The sequence below is a fragment of the Narcine bancroftii genome, chromosome 11, assembly GCF_036971445.1.
Source record: "Narcine bancroftii isolate sNarBan1 chromosome 11, sNarBan1.hap1, whole genome shotgun sequence".
Taxonomy (NCBI): Eukaryota; Metazoa; Chordata; class Chondrichthyes; order Torpediniformes; family Narcinidae; genus Narcine; species Narcine bancroftii.
Window position 1 is genome coordinate 14,720,961 of NC_091479.1, and position 19,473 is coordinate 14,740,433.

General features: G+C 43.5%; 1 protein-coding gene across 1 annotated transcript in view; it reads right to left on the reverse strand.

Annotated features, from left to right (window-relative positions):
* LOC138745186 (potassium/sodium hyperpolarization-activated cyclic nucleotide-gated channel 3-like) overlaps positions 1–19,473 on the reverse strand; it is a 788,271-nt gene that overhangs the window by 733,624 nt on the left and 35,174 nt on the right. Inside the window, exon 2 of the mRNA XM_069902244.1 lies at positions 1,238–1,661. Within this exon, the coding sequence (XP_069758345.1) occupies positions 1,238–1,661 (424 nt within the window). The remainder of the gene's footprint in view (positions 1–1,237; positions 1,662–19,473) is intronic.

The following is a 19,473-nucleotide window of genomic DNA, read 5'->3' on the forward strand; positions in this document are numbered from 1 at the left end:
AAACACAGATCTGCACGCTGAATTACCTGTCCAGCAAATAGAATAGCTTTCATCTGATAAACAAGTGCCTGTAAGGAAGAGGCCTTATATTATTCTTTGGGGGACAGATGAACATTTCCATTAAACCCTCCTATCGTGTCATATGGAACCACAAAATATTGCAACACAGGAAACAGGCCCTTCTAGACTAGGCTGAACTCTTATTCTGCCTTGTCCCACTGACCTGCACTCAATTCCTAGCCCTCCATACCCCTCCCATCAATGAACTTGACCAAATTTTTCTTAAATGTGTAAATTGAGCCCATATTCACCATTTCAGCTGGCAACTCGTTCCACACTCCCGCAGAACTCTGTGTGAATGTTCCCCCATGTCCTCTGGTTTGTATCTCACTTAACCTCAGTGGAAAAAGCCTACTTGCATTGACTCTATTTGTACACATCATAATTTTGTATACCACTATTAAATCTCCCCTCATTCTTCTACGCTCCGGAGAATAAAGCTCAAACCTTCATATTTAAAAAAAATCTAGACATACAGCACGGTGACAAGTCATTTCATCCCATAAGCCGGTGTCACCTAATTAACCTTCAACCTCCGGTACTCGCCAATGCCTAATACAACTTTACATCTCAGCTCCTGTACACTCCTATCCATTCTCTGGGTTGAGGCTTGCTACTGCTGCATGGCAAGTATCCATCCAGGGTAACCCTAGTAGGTCTAAGCCCAGGCTGAGCGCAATTCTGATAAGAGTTCACAAGTTTGTGAGCTCAACACCCTCTCAGAAACTCTCAGTTGCCTTTCCAGTGGAACACAGAAATGCCATGCTTTCCTTCAGACAAGGCAGTGGTTCTCAACCTTTTTCTTTCACTCGCATACCACTTTAAGTCATCCCTATGCCATGGATGCTCTGTGATTAGTAAGGAATTACTTAAGGTGGAATGTGAAGGGAAGGTTGAGAACCACTGCTCTAGATCCAATAGTTACTGAAATATTTTGGTTGAGAAAAATGGTTATTGGCCCATTTCCTTTGGAGTTATGAAACCGTGCACATAACGAGTCAATGAGGTACAATTAAAACTGGTTTTCAAACTTTTTCTTTCCACCCACATCCCATCTTAAGTAATCCCTTACTAATCACCGATCACCTATGGCATAGGGATTACTTAAAGTGGGATGTGAGTGGAAAGAAAAAGGTTGAGAACCACTGGTCAAGAACATAGAAGGATTAAGACTCACCTCTTCCCACTGGTGGATATAACGAATAAGACGGGATAACCGCAGCAATCGAAGGAGGCTGAGGATCTTGGTAAACCTTACAATCCGCAGAGCCCTGGCAGTCTTATAAACTTCTGAGTCAATCCTTGTTTCCACTATCAGAAATATATAGTCCACTGGGATGGACGATATGAAATCCACCACAAACCAGCTTTTTAAGTACTTCATTTTGATTTTCTGAGGGTCTAAAATAATTTCCGTGTTGTCCTCCACAACAATCCCAGTTCTAAAATTCAGTACGAGATCAACTAGAAAGAAAGTGTCCGACACGACATTGAAGACTATCCATGGAGTGGTGTTTTCATCCTTGAAGAATGTGATTCCTACAGGGATGATGATCAGGTTCCCCACCATGAGAAGTAGCATCGTCAGATCCCAGTAGAACCTGGAAGGACAAATGTAGACATTTTATTTTAACATTGGCACCTGTTCACTAACACTTCCGCCATCCCTTCCCCTCCTTGCAATTTAAAGCACTGTTCAGTATTGCTGAAGGGTCTTTCATATTACCACAACTTTGGGATGCGGGAGGAATATAGGACAAACCCAAGAGACACCCATTTTTATGCATGAGGAGAACATGCAAACAGACATACCACAGGTCAGGATCGAACAAGGGCTGCTTTGCATCATAGAACATTACCACACGTTAAAGGCCCTCAGACCACAATGGTTTACCGACCTACAAAAACCTACATCACAACAATCTAATTTTTCCCACCTCACATTCATAACCTTCTATTTTTCTAAGAGGTTTCTGAATATCCGTATTGTCCCAGCCTTAATCAGCAGTCCTAATAATGCATTCCGGGCACCCACCACTCTCTGACATCTCCCCGGAACCTTCCTCCAATCACCTTAAACAGATGTCCTCTGGCATTTGCTGTTGTCAACCCAGGAAAAAAAGGTGCTGGCCGTCCATTCTATCCAACACTTTATAATCTGATATTAATCTGAATTCACAGAGTCAACCTCTCTCCTGATCAGCTCTCACTTTTCATCTCCTGACCCATCCATGTCCAATTATCACCTTTTGTCTGTTGGTCTGTGCCTGACCATGCCCTTCTTTCTCCACCCCCCCCAGCCTTTTGGTTCAGTGGTCTACCTGCCTTTTACTCACACCTTGAAGAAGGGCTCAGGCCCGAAATGTCGGTTATCTATCTTTACCTCCTCTGGACACTACGAGACCGGCTGAGCTTCCCCCCAACATTCCTGTGCTTTCACTACAATCACTGCATCTGGAGACTTCCGTGTTTCACTTTATTAAGTCACCTCTCATACTCGCAAGATCGAGGAGCAGAAGTAGTCTCATTGGCCCATCGAGCCTGCTCCATCATTCTATTCATGAGCTGAGCCATTTTCCCTCTCACTCCCCCTCCCTGACTTTCTCCCCGTAACCCTTAATGCCCTGACTAACCTGTCAATCTCTTCCTTAAATATTCTATCCAATATTCAACTGAATTTCTCTCTTACAGATTAATCCATAAACCCAATCGATTGCAGGAATCCCTCCAAAATTAAACAGAATTTAATTATGCTTTGAGCGTTTCCTATTTTGAATAGGCACCTATTTTATTATTAAAGTCACAGATGGATGATAATAAAGATGTGGCCTAATTAAAAAAGGATAGCATTTGAGTTCAAAGCACCACACGACTGACAGCAAAGGGAAGGCCTCAAAACGTCAACCTGATTAGAGCCTAGGGATAGAAAACGTAACCAATTCAAAGTTGAAACATACAGACAAGTAAAAACTGCTTCCATGGAGAATTTTAAAACCTGCCAGAGAGGAGGTGATGAGCAATTTCCCTTCCCTGGCAGTGATAATGCTGAAACGAACTGAGATTGGGTTTTATTCACGTTATTTAAATGCAATTCTTCCCCCAATTTTCGTGGAGAAGTGACCCTGTCTTTATTGGGAAAAACTGTCGGTGCCCCTATTTCACTGCTCATAAAATGGACGCTGCTTCGTGACAGAACTGACTCTGTGTGCTGTTTTGTGTTAAGAGGCAATCAGCTGCGACCCCATGACACTCAATGACCAACGCAGCGTGGCCTGTAAATACTCTGAAGCGGCAGGGTGACTGGACTTCTCTGTCTTGCCGACATTCCCACAGCAGCGGGCAAGATCCCAGGATGGACAATTCAACATACAATAAAACCCTTGGTATCCATCATCTTTGAAAAACGTTTAACGATTGCTGCATCTGCCGGTTCGTCCCCCTTCCATGGAGCCACCCAAAAGACGGACAATAATATTACAGATAATTAACCCCCTCCCCCAAGATTACAGATAAAGCATCTGACCGGGGCAACTCTTACTGAGCAGGGATAAGGAGGCACTTTAAGAGAGTTGCCCCCAAGGGCGAGTGGCATCAACCAGCTCTTCATCCTGGGCGATGCCATTTTATTTAAACACAACTTTATTCCAACAGTTGCTACGAGCCAAGCATGACCAAGGCGCTCCGCTGGATGAATATTTGCTTCCAACTTTAGAGAACATTTACTTTTACAATATTAAACACATATTTAAACCTATTATTTTATTTTTATTGGGAAAAGCTCCGATTTGACTGCTCATAAAATGGACTCTGGTTCATGACAGAACCGACTTTGTGTGCTGTGTAAGAGCCCTATGATACTCAATGACCGACTCTGTCAGATCCCTCTGTTCTACCGCACTCCTCCGTGCCGACCATTTACCGAATTAGACCTATGAATCACAGAGTGAAGAATCCCAGCACAGTCATCCCTCAGTAGAACTACAGCTCAAGTTCTTCTCCTCCTTATCTCTCTTACCAACAGTAGCTTACATTTACGTAGCACTCTTCATATGAAACATCTCACGGTACTTAACACAGCTCAAACAAGAAGGGAATGGATCAAACAGAGGAGCAAAAGCTTGACCGCAGAGGTGCAATTTGAAGGGTGGACATAGATTGTAGCCTTTTTCACCAGTAGAACCGGTTAAGGAAGGCGTTTCTGGCTTTCACACTGGACCCTGTTCTTTTAGACTCATCATGAGGTATCCTAGGGGATATGGGATTCTATCCTCCACCGGTAACGTTTGAGTGACACATTGAGCAGTGCTGGACCTGCCCTAAATTGTAATCAATGTATTATTTTTTAAAAATTAATCATGCCTAATTATAACATAATTAAGGATTATGTTCAGCACAGTATGGGCCCTTCAGCCCCTGTTGTGCTGACCTAATAAACCTTTATAAATTTATAAAAGACGCGGGAAAGCGGTGTATATAACACATAGCTGCCTAATTTATAAAGACCATGGGAAAGTCCTAGTGGCAATAGCGCACAATTGATAAAGACCGTGGGAAAGAGTGATGGTGGATCTGTCCTCCCAGAATTCGGTGCGGCAGAGAAAGGGGTGTATGCATGGGGCATTCATGGAGGGGTTTCTCGGTCGCACCGAATTCTGGGAGGGCAGGTCCACCATTGTGCAAGCTCTCTCTCTCCCTCTCTCTCTCTCTCCTGCTATGACTTTCCCACTGTCCTTTAGAAATTTATAAAGGTTTATCTAAGTTGGCAAAGTTTATACCTTCTTTTTAATTTTATACCCTTCAGGTTCCTGCACTCACGCAAAAACGCCATCAATGTGTCACACTTTCTACCTGGATAGTCCATGTCTCTTTCACGCTGGGCTAATTGGCACGCAGACATCAGTTGATGTCAGGGATGATACAATCTACTTCGGCAGTCTCCCCCTGGTGTGATTTGAAGCCAGCGTAGTGATTAAGGAGCTTTCACACTTGGTAATCAATTACTAGGACAAGGTGCCAGTGTGAAAGAGGCTATTATTACAGTGTCCTGTAACCAAGTAAATCAACCCAAAAAATTTATAGACATTTAAAATTATATCTTTATTTACATGTGTGATTATTATGTGCCATGTAGTGGGTTGTTTAAAAAAAAGGGTGCAATGAGTCAGCATAAGGGGGGGGGGGGGAGATTCAAAACTTGGCTTAATGGTGCACCAACAACCTCCCACTTAATATTCCCCCAAACCAAGGAGCTTATTGTGGACTATCAGAGGGGAAGACCAGAGCTGTACCATCCAACGATCATAGAAGATCAGAGGTGGAGAGGGTGACCAAATTTAAATTCCTGAAGGTCACTATTTCAGAAGACCTTTCCTGGACCCAACCCAAGCACCTCCATTTCCTCAGAAGTTAGGAGAAGTTTGGTATGACATTGAAAAACTTTGGCAAATTTCTACAGACGTGAGGTGGAAAAGTGGGCTGACCGGCTGCATCACAGCCTGGTACAGGGACACCAATACCCCTGAATGGAAAGCCCTGTGAAAGGTAGTGGACACAGCCCAGGACATCACAGGCAAAATCTTCCCCACCATCGAGAACATCTGCAGGGAGCGCCGCCGTCAGGGAGCACCAGCAGCGATCATCGAGGATGCACACCACCCAGAACACGCTCTGTTCTCGCTGCTGCCATCAGGAAAGAGGAATCAGAGCCAAAGACTCGCACCACCAGGTTCTGGAACAGCTGCTCCCCCTCCACCATCAGAATCCTCAACGACAAACTCAATCAGGGACTCATTTAAGGGCTCCTACTTTGCATATTACTTATTAATGAATATTTATTTTCTGCATTGCACAGTTTGCTTGCAATTCATTCTTGTTTACATTCCTCTCTTTTGTATCCATATTTTTTCTTGAGTACAGGTTTTTATGCATTACCAATAAGTAGGCCCCCCAGGAAAAAGAATCTCAGGGTTGTATGTGATGTCATGTTTGTACTCCAACAATAAATTTGAACTTGGTGTTGTTTTGTGTTGCATGCATAATGGTCTGGAGAAATGCTGTTTCGTCTGGTTTTATTTCCACAGTCAGATGATAATTAACTTGAACTATTAACTGAGGCCAAATTGACAAGGCCTTGAAAGGAAAAAAAGATGCACAGACCTTCTGAGAAATCGGATGACTTTCTGCCATGACACATTCCGAGAACATTGCGGCAAACAAGCTGCTGTATCTATTTATGTTCCAATTTTTTCCACCTCTTTCACATTAGTACCCTCACCTTTTAGCAAGGCTATTAGACGAGCAAAACCAATTACACTCAACCTTCGTTGAGCAGATTGCATGGATTAATCAGAGCACCGAGAACTGGGCTGCAGTCTGTCCCAAACAAAATTTAACTTCAAACTATGTTATAAGGTTTCATCCAGTGAAGTCTGAAGTGAAAATTTTAGCCAGCCTTATAATGTCTTAGTCTAGATCAGCCTCAAAACAGAGAGAGCAAAGCAAGGCAGGGATACTATCTCCTAAAGCACCTTTGATGCCCACTCAAGCTAATGGGACAGTTTTGAAATGTAAAAGTGGTGTAAATTAGGATACATGCAGGCTCATTTGAATATGATTGGCTTCAAAATACAATAATGAGAAAATGTTTTGTTTTTAGAGATACGAGTGTGGGATAATTACACTGGACACCAATTTTTTTCAAAAGGTTTGCTTCCTGAAAAAAAATAGGGAAGTGATGGACAACTTCAAGCTGAACACAAGGATATGCTGCATCATGTAAGAAGTTGGATAAATATTAAATTAACTTATAGTGAATTTAGCATGTTTATTCGCAGAATAACGCTGACACACTGATCTAAAAATGTTTTTTCCGCTGATTTTCGTTTGTACTCAGCATCTGATGCCTCTCATGTCAGTGTCCAAAAAGAGTCGGCCAGCATTGATGGATTCCAATCGTCCTGATACCACTTTTCCGTGGTCGCAATATCTCGGTGAAACCTTTCACCGTGTCTGTCACTGACTGCACCAAGATCGGCAGGGAGGGAGTCCAAGTGTGAATGCAGAAAATGAATTTTCAATGGCATTTTGCCCTTCATGGCTTTGTGTGCTTAAATATGACAGGAAATCACAAAAATAAGTTACATCTAAACAAAAGAGGTACGTGATAGGACAAATTTAAAGTGATTTTCCTGATCAGCAGCCTAAATCCATAAATTAAGCCCAAAAGTGTTCATGAAGCAAATATGTTGCGCAGGGTAATTGCCCAGGGTGTTCAGAATAGCCTTTCGAAATCTTGTCAGAGGTACCTTAACATCCCCTGAGAAGGGAGGGTTCACTGGAGGTTCTGAAACACCGCATCTCCAGGAATCCAGCACTAGAGTTGAAGAATCAAATCCGCAGGGATCTTAACATTTGACAAGAGGCAAGAGAGCTACCTTGCGGGAAACAACTGATACCAAGCATACGGACCAAACAGATACAAAGTGCTTTTGATATTTAGATATTGTATGATATCTACCAGATAAAATAGACCTTCAAATGACAGACAAGAAAAGATAATTAAAACAATTTACACTGCTGTCTTAACATTGCCTTTTCTTCACATAACTGGTTGATCATTCTCGACTTGATCAAAATGGTAATATTGGTTATGAGGGAAAAAAAACAGACTCTTTGACCACCCATGGGGAACAGGCAGCCTGGAGATGGTTTAATAATTTAATAAAGTTATATATAATAACTTTGGGCACTTTCTAAACAGTTGGCATTAACGTCAATCTCCTCAATTTCTGGTAACCACTCTCTTCTGATTCTCTCTCATTCCCTATCCCTGTCTTCTTTCCTCTGGCTCCCCATCCCCTTTCCCATTCTTATCAGTGAGCTACTCCCCTCCCCCAGCACTTCTTTTTTACCCTCCCATTCATATCCACCAATGGCCTGTTAGTCTGTGCTTCTCCTCCTGCCCCATCCTCCCTCCTCCGTCTCCCCCACCTTTTTATTCCACGGCCTGCCTGTGCTTGCCTATACCTGACGAAGGGCCCAGATCCAAATTGCTGGTTACTCTCTCCTTCCCTGTTGACCAAGTGACTTGCTGGGTTTCTCCAGTACATTTGTGCATTGCTCACATCGATTCCCATTGGGAGAGGTTTAGAGGGAATGGGATGGGGTCTGACTTCTTGTGATGCCCAGAGTTTCCTGGGTTTGTTCCAGATAACATCTTTCGTAAAGCCACGGGTAGTTTTCCTGCTGACACCCGATGACTTAGTTTGGGAATATAGGAATCAAAGGGTTGGTATGGAGGTGGTGAGGTGCACGGGGGAAAGGATCAAGGACGAGAACAGTAATTTCAAAGTTCAAGATTCCTTTATTGACGTTTAATAAAGCAGGTGTAATATTACACAAAATTTGTTTTAGTCTGCTGTAAGGCAGACCGATTCACCATCAGCAGGAATTGGATGGCGCCTCTTACAGTCAGAGAAAGAGAAGCAAAAGAATGTCCCCAGAGTCATCGGTTTCTGTGGATTTGTCTCCAACAGCCTCTGTAGGATCTCCAGTCCAAACCGACGGCAGCCCAAGCTCCAGATCCGAACCTCTAACACGATCAGTAAGCCTTTAGCGCCCTCGGCACCCTCTTGCATCCCGGTTCCGATACCTGGTATCACTTCAGCCAGTCTCCAGCAGTCCGCAGCCTGGCGTGAGACCCTTGATCGCAGTCGCCAGCAGCCCACAGACTCTGCGGTTTCCTCGCCTCAGGTCACCAACAGCCTGCCTCCCGTGTGTTCTTCAGCCGCAAAGCCCCTCACTGGTCCACTGCTGCGGTCCTCCCCTCTGATTCCCCTTCTTAAACGGAGGAGGTGGTGGGGGGGTGCTCTCCCTGTATTTTGTTTTGGTGCTGTGTGCTTCCCCAGAGTCTGAAACCCCTCGAGGCTGCTGCCGAACACAGGCGCTGCAACACTGGGCTCAGGCCACGCAGTAGAAGGATTTTAAAATAAACCTTTAATGGGCCATTTAAAGCTTGGACCAAGCCATCGGTAGTTGGGTTCAGAGGTAGGACCATGAGGAGGAGGGCTGTGTCTCCTCTTCTTGCTCTCCGCGGGTCCGCTCCAGTGGCATCACTGCCATGCCAACAGCTCCAGCAGGACTGGCCAGCAAATACTTTTATCATTATAAAGTAAGCCTTGCCCTTCAATCAAGAGCACTAGACAAACGTCCCTTTAATTTTAGCAGCGTCCCTTCAGCACTGACATTGTAAAAAATCAATAGCATCGCAGATCTTAACAACAAAGAACTACAGGAAATGTCATGCTGCTGTCATTAACATATCTTGATAAACTATAGCCAAAAATAAACTACGTTCAACAACCACATCTGGAGGATAAACAATTCAAGAACTAGAGGGCATAGGTTTAAGGTGAGAGGGGAGATACTGAAGTGGGAATTTTTCCACTGAGAGGCTAGTACCTATCTGGATCAGGTGCTCGAGGAGATGGATGAAGTGGGGACACTTTTGACAATGAGGAAAAAAAATCACATTTGGACAGGTATGTGGATGGGAACATCTTTAAAGGAAATGGATTAAATGCATGCATGTGATTAGTCTAGAACAGCCATTCTCAAAGGGACCCCAATGGACTCCTTGGGAGCCCACAGCACATTGAAATACAAAGCTTGCTTTCTCTTCACCTCATGTAGCATAAATATTTTAAATGTTTTTTTTTATGTAGTCGAAAGAAGAGAAGTGCAGGGGAAACCAAAATGACTGCTGCATAGGAAAAGGGGCCCAAAGCTGGGATAAAACAGAACCAGGGGTCACAGTTTAAGGATAAGGGGGAAGTTTTTTTTAGGACTGAGATGAGGAAAAATTTCTTCTCTCAGAGGGTGGTGGATCTGTGGAATTCTTTGCCACAGGAAGTAGTTGAGGCTGGTTCCTTGTCAATATTTAAGAGTAGGTTAGATATGGCCCTTGTGGTTAAGGGGATCAGGGGGAATGGGGAGAAGGCAGGAACTGGGTACTGATCAGCTGTGATCATATTGAATGGCGGTGTAGGCTTGAAGGGCCAAATGGCCTACTCCTGCACTATTTTTCTATGTTTCTAAACTTTGAGCAGAGTCCTGGGGGAATCGGGAGGGCATAGCCGAAAAGAAAATGTTTGAAAATAGCTAGAAAGTCGACTTGGCGGGCATGCGTCAGTTGGGCCGACAGGTCTGTTCCATTCAAGTCCAAAAATCCAGATGCCAGAAATCCGGACCACCCAAGAATCCAGACCCTCAAATTTTTTAAATTTAGCGGGCTTTTGTGTTCGTGTGTGCATAACCACCACAGATGCACAGCGGCAACAAGTGACCACACTTAATACGGATAATCTTAACACAAAGAAATTCATTTGTATATTGTACAACATTTATTTTTAAACACAATTTCAAGCCTTACATGCTCTTTTTTGTAGTTAAAAAATTTTGTTTGCATTTTTGTCAGGTGTTGACTTTATTTTTCTTTAAAACTACTCACTTCAATAAATGAAGCATACTGTATTTGCTAATAAATGAACTATCAAAATATACCTGATCATCTCTTCTTTATTTCTCCTTAAATTTTATTTTTAAAAGTAATTCTCGAGAATCCAGAAAATCTGGACTGACCTAATCCCCGAGCAGTCCCGATTTTAGGACTATACGAGTCTGGGACTCCTGAAGGGTGAATATTGTAGTAGGACGTGAGGAAACTAATTTCCATCAGGATTCTCGAGAATCCAGAAAATCTGGACTGACCTAATCCCAGAGCAGTCCCGATTTTAGGACTATACGAGTCTGGGACTCCTGAAGGGTGAATATTGTAGTAGGACGTGAGGAAACTAATTTCCATCAGGATTCTCATTCCTGGCTGCCACGCTACTTCCTCTTCCTCCCGGACTATGGAAAAGATGTTACAGCCACTGCTTCTATCAGGATCTCTCGTTTATAAAGTGGTTTCCTTTCTGATCACCTGTCCAATTCAGGTAGTTTGAGCTCAGGAATCACTTTGTGGAAAAAAACTTTCATATATCCAGGGGCCGTGTGTTACTGAGCTATGCAAAAGTAAGGTTCGGCTTGGCGAAGGTTGATCAATGTTAATTAATGCCAACATGTGCTTTGGTGTTCTGTGAAAAAAATGAGGGTTGTAAATATTCAGAGAAATGAGGGGCCCCATGGTGTTGCCTGGCAACCCCAGCCAATCTCGTAAATTTCCACAAGCCTGGAGTTCCCCAGATCATGTGACTTGCAAGAACAAAGCCTGAGAGAAGAGGGAACCCGGTTACGTGATTGGTTCACAAATTAACGCAATTTGCAAAATGAATAGTGTGCAGTTTAAAGATGATAAGGTAATGTGTGCCACGTGGGAGAAGCTTACTTTGTGATTGGTTAAAATCAGATTGCTGTAGGGTCTACACACCCATGCATTTGCATTTCGGGGAGCTCCTTGATCCTCTACAGAGGTGATGGACCTCCCATAGGCCTATGTAATGGATAAAGTGAATTGGTGATGGTAACGTCTGTGTCCTTCATTCCTCAGGAGAGCAAACTGCTGATTGCAACCTCACCTTAGAACCTGGATCGAGGATCAACAGTGATCCTCCACAACTCGTGGGTTATCTTGCAAGATGATTAATTTGTTGGTTTTCTTAAATTAACATTTCCCCAGCTTGTTGGGATGATTTTTTTTTTAGCTGTTGTCGACGCAAATAACACTGGACAACAATTTTTTTTAACCCCTAAAAGGTTTACTCCCCGGAACAAAAATGGGGATTATGATAGACAACTTCAAGCTGAACACAAAGGTGATTTCAGATTTGCTGTATCATGTATAGTGGTCTCCCCCACTCCCCCACCCGCCCCCCACTCATCCGTGGTTTCACCTTCCGTGGTTTCAGTTACCAAAAATATTCAACGGAAAATTCCAGAAATAAACAATTCATGAGCTTCAAATTGCACGCCGTTCTGAGTAGCGTGACGAAATCCTGCAGAGTCCTGCCCAGGGCGTGAATTGTCCCGTTGTCCAGAGTATGCACGCTGCATACGCTACCCACCCGTAGCAATCATGGTTATCAGATTGCAGTGCTTGTGTTCAAGAAACCTTTTCACATTTATGGAATGTAATAAAGTACATTGCTGTAATTGTTCTATTTTATTGTTGTTCATGTCTTATTATTGCATAATTTATAAAGTAAACTTTATCATAGGTATGTATGAATAGGAGAAAATAGTATATATAGGGTTCGATACTATTTGCGCTTTCAGGCATATGTGGGGGATGGTCTTACAACAAATCCCCTGCGGATAAGGTGGGGGGGGGGAATGATTGTATTGGCATTCATTAAGCTCGTGACCAATCTCTCAATTTTCTTGCCTGATTCCCCCAAACTCGTGATTTTCCTTTTGATTCAAAACTTCTTTCAGTAATGCAGTTGGCATAACTTCATGGGGGAGAGGATCCTAAGGCCTCAACCTTTTTGAGAAGGAACTCCTCCTCACTTCAATAAAACACGAAAGTCTGCAGATACTGCGACTGAAGTAGAAACACAATGTTGGAGAAACATTGTGGAGAAACAGCAGGTTAAAAAGTGTACTATATATACATGTGGCAAAGACAAAGATACATAACCAATGTATCTTTGGGCTTGAGCCCTTCATCAAGGTATGAACAAAATCATGTGGGCGGGGAGGCACACAAATACCACAGGCAGGAGGTAATAGGTGGACAAGGGAGGGAGGCAGGTAGCCTTGCCCTGTTCAGTCTTCTCAGGAAGTGCAATCACTGTTGTTCCTTCTTGACAAGTGAGGAGATGTTGTGTGTCCATGATAGGTCAGTAGTTAAGTGAACTCCAAGGAACTCCAATCTCTCCACTATGGAGTTAATGATGTGAGGTGGGATCCTGAAGTCCACGATTATCTCCTTCGTCTTGTCCACGTTGAGACTCAGGTTGTCACTCTCGCACCGTGTCACGAGATTTTCCACCACCTCTTCTCTGTAGCGTAACTCATCGCTGTTGCTAATGGGACCAACGACTGTTGTGCTGTCTGCAAACTTGTTGACATAGTTGGAGCTGGATCTGGTGATGCAGTCGTGGGTCATTAGCATGAAGAGGAGCGGGCTGAGCATACAGCCCTGAGGTGAGCCAATAACCACTCTCCCTCCCCCCAATCCACCCTTGCTACTAAGAGAAAATAGAGGCCTTCCTTGCAAAGTGAAGGTTCATTTGGTCTATTGCCCATTGGCTGTTATGGTAAGCCTCATCAGTAGGTAATCTAAAGACCATCCATTTATATTACATTGTAAGAAACTTTGTTCTTGCCACAGAGTTTAGATGTCCTGGATGGCAACTCACTGTCCACAGTTGCCCACGCAGACCCCAGTGCTGCAGGATTTTCGGCAAGTGTCCTCTGATAAGTGATTGGCATAAGTTTTCCATTCACATCAACAGCCATACACGGAAACTTGCAATTCATTTCCCCACTCACATACGTTGATCAAGTTTACCAATTGATTTTTTTTTTGTTGCTTCCTTTCAATTGCATAACACATTGAAAATATGCATTAAGGGATTAGATTTCCAATTCGTGCTGTAACAATTTAAAGGACATCAAGAAACAAAGGAAAATTTCAATGAAAGGTTATCGATCTTTGTTTTTTTCTCTCTCCTGGAACGTCAGTTAATGTAAAAGGCTCAAGCCTGAAATGCCGGTTAAGTATTTCTACCTTTGTTATATAAAGGACACTGTTTGACCAGCTGAGTTTCTCCAGCATTGTGTGTTTTTACTTCAATCACGGTGTTTGCAGATTTTCTTGTTGTACCTTTTGACTCTCTCTCTCTCTCTCCCTCTCTCTCTCTCTGTCTCTCTCTCTCTCTGTCTCTCTCTCTCTCCCTCTCTCCCTCTCTGTCTCTCTCTCTCTCTCTGTCTCTGTCTCTGTCTCTCTCTCTCTCTCTCTCCCTCTCTCTGTCTCTCTCTCTCTCTCTCCCTCTCCCCCTCTCTCTCTCTCTCTCTCTCTCCCTCTCTCCCTCTCTCTCTCAATCTCTCCCCCACCCCTCTCTATCTTTGCCACACTTTTCATTTTAATTCCAAGCAAAATGTCAAACTCGAGAGGACATGTGTTTAAGGTGAGAGGGGGAAGGCTTAAACAAAATGTAGGAGACAAGTTTTAAAAAAATCTTTTATCCCGAGTGCTAGGCACGTGGAACAAGCTGCCAGGGGTCAGTCGTAGTGAACACAGACATGATAGGAGCATTTAAGAGACTTCCAGATAGTCTGAATATAGAAAATGGAGAAACATGGATCAATCTGCAATTTAGATAAATTTGCAATCATGTTCAGCACAGACCATAGAACACTACAGCACCGAAAAAGGCCTTTCAAGACCGTGCCAAACTATGATTCTACCTAGTCCCATTGATCTGCTCCCGGACCATATCCTTCCATCCATGTACTTGTCAAAAGTTTTATTAAATGTCAAAATTGATCCTGCATTTACCAATTCAGCTGGCAGCTCGTTCCACACTCCCACCATTCTCTGCATGAAGGAGTTCCCCCATAATGTTCCCTTTAAACTTTTCCCCTTTCACCCTTAATCCATGTTCTCTAGTTTTTAGCTCCATGGAAAAAGCCTGATTGGATTTACTCCATCTTTATCAGTGGTTTTCAAACTGCCTCCCTAAACTCACATTCCACCTTAAGTCCTCTATGATGAGGGATGACTAAAGGTGGTATGTGAGTGGAAAGAAAAAAAGTTTGAAAACATCTGTTTTAATTGTACCCAATTGACTTGTTATGTGCATGGTTTCATAACTCCAAAGGAAATGGGCTAATTAATTATTTCCAAACTGTTCAGTTTACCCAAGGATAAACATGATCCTAGTCATTGATTTTGCTTCATAATGATTGCCAAATTTATTGTAATAAATATATTATAAAATAAGATCCCTCATAGCTTGAAAGGAAAGATATAATTAAGATAAAAATAATGATGCAAAGATTCATAAGAATGCTATTGAGAATGATGGTTGCTACAGAGAAATGGACGGAGGTCAATCCACAGGACCATAAGAGCGGCAGAGAGGATGACTCCCTCCCCCCCCCACCAATCAATGTTATCTATTGGGATCATTGTCTGGAGAGGTTGCAAATATTCCCTTCCCACAGCATATTTCAGCTGCTCCCATTGGGAAAGACATTGAGGAGTATCAGAGCCAGCACCACCGGGCTAAGGAACAATTTCTTACCGAAAGAATTGCTCGCACTAATCGTCCAAAACTCTTATATTTACTAAACAATATTTATTTATATGAATACCTGTCCTGCACATGTATTGTTTGTCTGCATCTGTCTTATGTCTGGTTGTGTGTCTGTGTGTTTTGCACCGAGGACTGGAGAACATTGTTTCGTCGGGTTGTACAATCAGATAACAATAAACTTGACTTCAATTATGCGGAGAGGCTAGACAGGCTGAGACCTTTCTCCCTAGAGGATAAGAAGGGTCCTTAAGAGGTTTTTATAAAATCATGAGGGGTGATTAAATGCTTTGAGAGGTTAGTCATGGCCAGAATTAACACATACCTAAGAAACAATGAATATTGAGAAGTCGAAGCTGGTAGATCAAGAGATTGAATACTGTTAAAGAATTATATAATTAGATACTGTTGGGTCCCATTTATTTAACTTTTGGGGCGTGATATATAGCCTGTGTAACCAATTATATTGTATCATGCGTAACCTCATGTTTATTGTATTTCTCATAGTTCCGGAGCATAGCTTTTCCCATTTTTCATTTTTTATCTTTATGACACACCAATGGCATCATGAAGAAAGCCTCTACTTCCTCAGGAGTTTGCGGAGGAGCTAGTGGAGTTGTTCAAGTGAACCGGTACAGACTTAAAGGGCCGACATGGCCTGTTTCCGTGCTGTAAATGGTTATATGATTATGGTGTAGATGAGGGAAAGAGGTAGGCAAGGGAAATCTAACACTAAAGGGCATAGATTTAAGGTGAGAGGGGAAAGATTTTAAAAGGACATTAGAGACATCTTTGCACAGAATATGGAACAAGGTGCCTGAGGAAGTGGTAGAACCAGAGACAATTGCACCATTCAAATACATTAGGACAGGCACATGGATAGGAAAGGTTTGGAGGGTTATGGGCTGAACATGTATAAATGGGTGTAGCTTGATTGACTGCCAAAACCAGCGCCATGTCCAAGGATTCATGTGAGGAGACATCTAGCATGAGCACCTCATCTCAGTCCGTAACAACAGCTACCTCCCAGTAGCCAACCCTTTCAATTCTGAGTCACACTCCCAAGTCCATGGCCTTATGTACAATCCCACCCTGACCACCCGCAGTCTGGAGGAACACCACCTTATTTTCCATCTGGGAACACTCCAGCCAGATGGCGTTAACATTGACTTTCTGCTTTCTACTAAACCTCCGCTCCTTTCTTTCCCCTCCCTCTTTCCTGCCTTTCCAGTTCTCCCTTCCCTTACCCCTTACCCACCTTCCCTCCTCCCCTTCATTGCGGCTGTCCCTCCTTTTCTCCACCTATTATTTCCTGCCTTTTCCCCTCCCCCTCCCCCCCACCTTTTTGTTCCGATGCCTCCCGGCATTCTCTGATGAAGGGCTCAAGCCCGAAACGTCGAATATGTATTTTTACCTTTGCTCCATAAAGGACATTGTTTGACTCCTCATTTTCTCCAGCATTTTGTGTTTTTACTTCAACCACAGATTTTTGTGATTTCATTCTGACATCTAGCATGAGCCTATTTCCATGTTGTAGAACTATATGGTTCTATAAATTAGACATGCGATACAGTAACAGGCCCTTCCAGATCACGAGCCCATGCCATCCAAACACACTGAATAACCTACAATACCCATACATTTTGGACAGTGGGAAGAAACCAGAGCATCCAGATGAAACCCATGCAGCCCAGGGAGAATGTACAAGCTCCTGATAGACGGTGCTTGATTTTAACCCAGTCGTCTCTGTAAGACAACTGGCCAGATAGAGCAAGAGTAGAGTACAAAATAGAACTGTATCCCTTTTAAAACAGTGCCACCTCTAGCATTTCACATTTATACTCTCTCAAAAGCAAAAAAAACCTAAGATTTCCTCCTTCTACATTCAGCCTCTTAAATCCGCAGGACCTGATCTTCTAGACTTGTCTCACCTGAACATGGAAAGGGTATACAGTATTTTGCCTTTAGCTCAAAGTTATGTCACAGGCTAAATTGCAGACATTCAAGTTTTAATCCCTTTCTCCTTGATTATGTCAATAACATCCCTCTTTTTCAATAAACTATTTAATCCCCTCTTCAGGGTCTGCTTGCAGCGAATAGTTCCATTTTCCATTTACTCTATATATGTGCGGCATAATGTCCTTTCACGCAATGCCTGACTGAATATACGTTCGTGGCCCCATAAGGTTATAATAGAGTTCAGAAATCCCGATCAGAGAACGGAACATAGTGGATGTAACCGGACATAGCAAATGCAACAGCTTCTTGTATACAAAATGGTGTGCTGCCGGGCATATAATGGTACAGTACATATATAACCCATTAGTTGCCCATTCAGAGCCAGCTCTTCAGCGCTTGACGTCCTGCTTTGCGGAAACTGCCAAAATGTTTGGCCTGGAAGTCAGCCTGAAGAAAACTGAGGTCCTCCATCAGCCAGCTCCCCACCATGACTACCAGCCCCCCCACATCTCCATCGGGCACACAAAACTCAAAACGGTCAACCAGTTTACCTATCTCGGCTGCACCATTTCATCAGATGCAAGGATCGACAATGAGATAGACAACAGACTCGCCAAGGCAAATAGCGCCTTTGGAAGACTACACAAAAGAGTCTGGAAAAACAACCAACTGAAAAACCTCACAAAGATAAGCGTATACAGAGCCGTTGTCATACCCACACTCCTGTTCGGCTCCGAATCATGGGTCCTCTACTGGCACCACCTACGGCTCCTAGAACGCTTCCACCAGCGTTGTCTCCGCTCCATCCTCAACATCCATTGGAGCGCTTACACCCCTAACGTCGAAGTACTCGAGATGGCAGAGGTCGACAGCATCGAGTCCACGTTGCTGAAGATCCAGCTGCGCTGGATGGGTCACGTCTCCAGAATGGAGGACCATCGCCTTCCCAAGATCATGTTATATGGCGAGCTCTCCACTGGCCACCGTGACAGAGGTGCACCAAAGAAAAGGTACAAGGACTGCCTAAAGAAATCTCTTGGTGCCTGCCCCATTGACCACCGCCAGTGGGCTGATAACGCCTCAAACCGTGCATCTTGGCGCCTCACAGTTTGGCGGGCAGCAACCTCCTTTGAAGAAGACCGCAGAGCCCACCTCACTGACAAAAGGCAAAGGAGGAAAAACCCAACACCCAACCCCAACCCACCAATTTTCCCTTGCAACCGCTGCAATCGTGTCTGCCTGTCCCGCATCGGACTTGTCAGCCACAAACGAGCCTGCAGCTGACGTGGACTTTTTACCCCCTCCATAAATCTTTGTCCGCGAAGCCAAGCCAAAGACATATATAACCTATAGTACATACATCTTGCTAGTACATAATACGGTGTTTGCACAATGTCCAAGTCCCATAATGCCCTTTTTCACAGAACATTAAGCAATGCATGATTGTAATACTTTGGGACTTACCTTATCTGATGGATATGCTTCACTGTTAATAACTTGTCAACAGAAGAACTAATCCATCACATCATAGTCTAAATAAAGGGGCCTGACCTGGAAGGTTGACTTACCATTTCTACCCATGGATGCTACCTGACCTGTCGAGTCCCTCTATTGTCTGTTCAAGATTCCGGAATCTGCGGTTCTAGGGTTTCTCCAATCCACTATTGTTCTATGATCCCAAAGGCCTTGAACAGTCCTTTCTCCTTCGGAAGACGACCTCCAGCATCACCCTTGTTGTATCCTTTGATCCTTGGTGGTCTTCTCGTCCATCTGCACATTGTCCTGCTTCCTGGTGCAGAATGCAAGGAGTAACACACCATGGTCCAAGGTTACAAATCAGTTAACCATTTATTTTCTGGTGAATCTACACACTTGGTGACTCTCTCTTTTGCTTCTCTTTCTCTGACTGCAAGGGGCGCTTCTGGCAATTTCTGCCAATGGTGAGTCTAACTGCGTTGTGGCAGATGAAAACAAATCCCGGGCATTGTTGCACTGACTTTATTACATGACAATAAATTGAATCTATACTTCTAAAGTAATATTATTTTACACTGAGTTTAAGTGAGATACAAACGGGAGGACATGGGTTAAGCGGAAAAGTTGAGGGGGGGGGGACTTTTTCGCGCAGAGTAGTGGGAGTGTCAAACGAGCTGCCAGCTAAATTGGTGAATACAGGGTCAATTTTAACATTTAA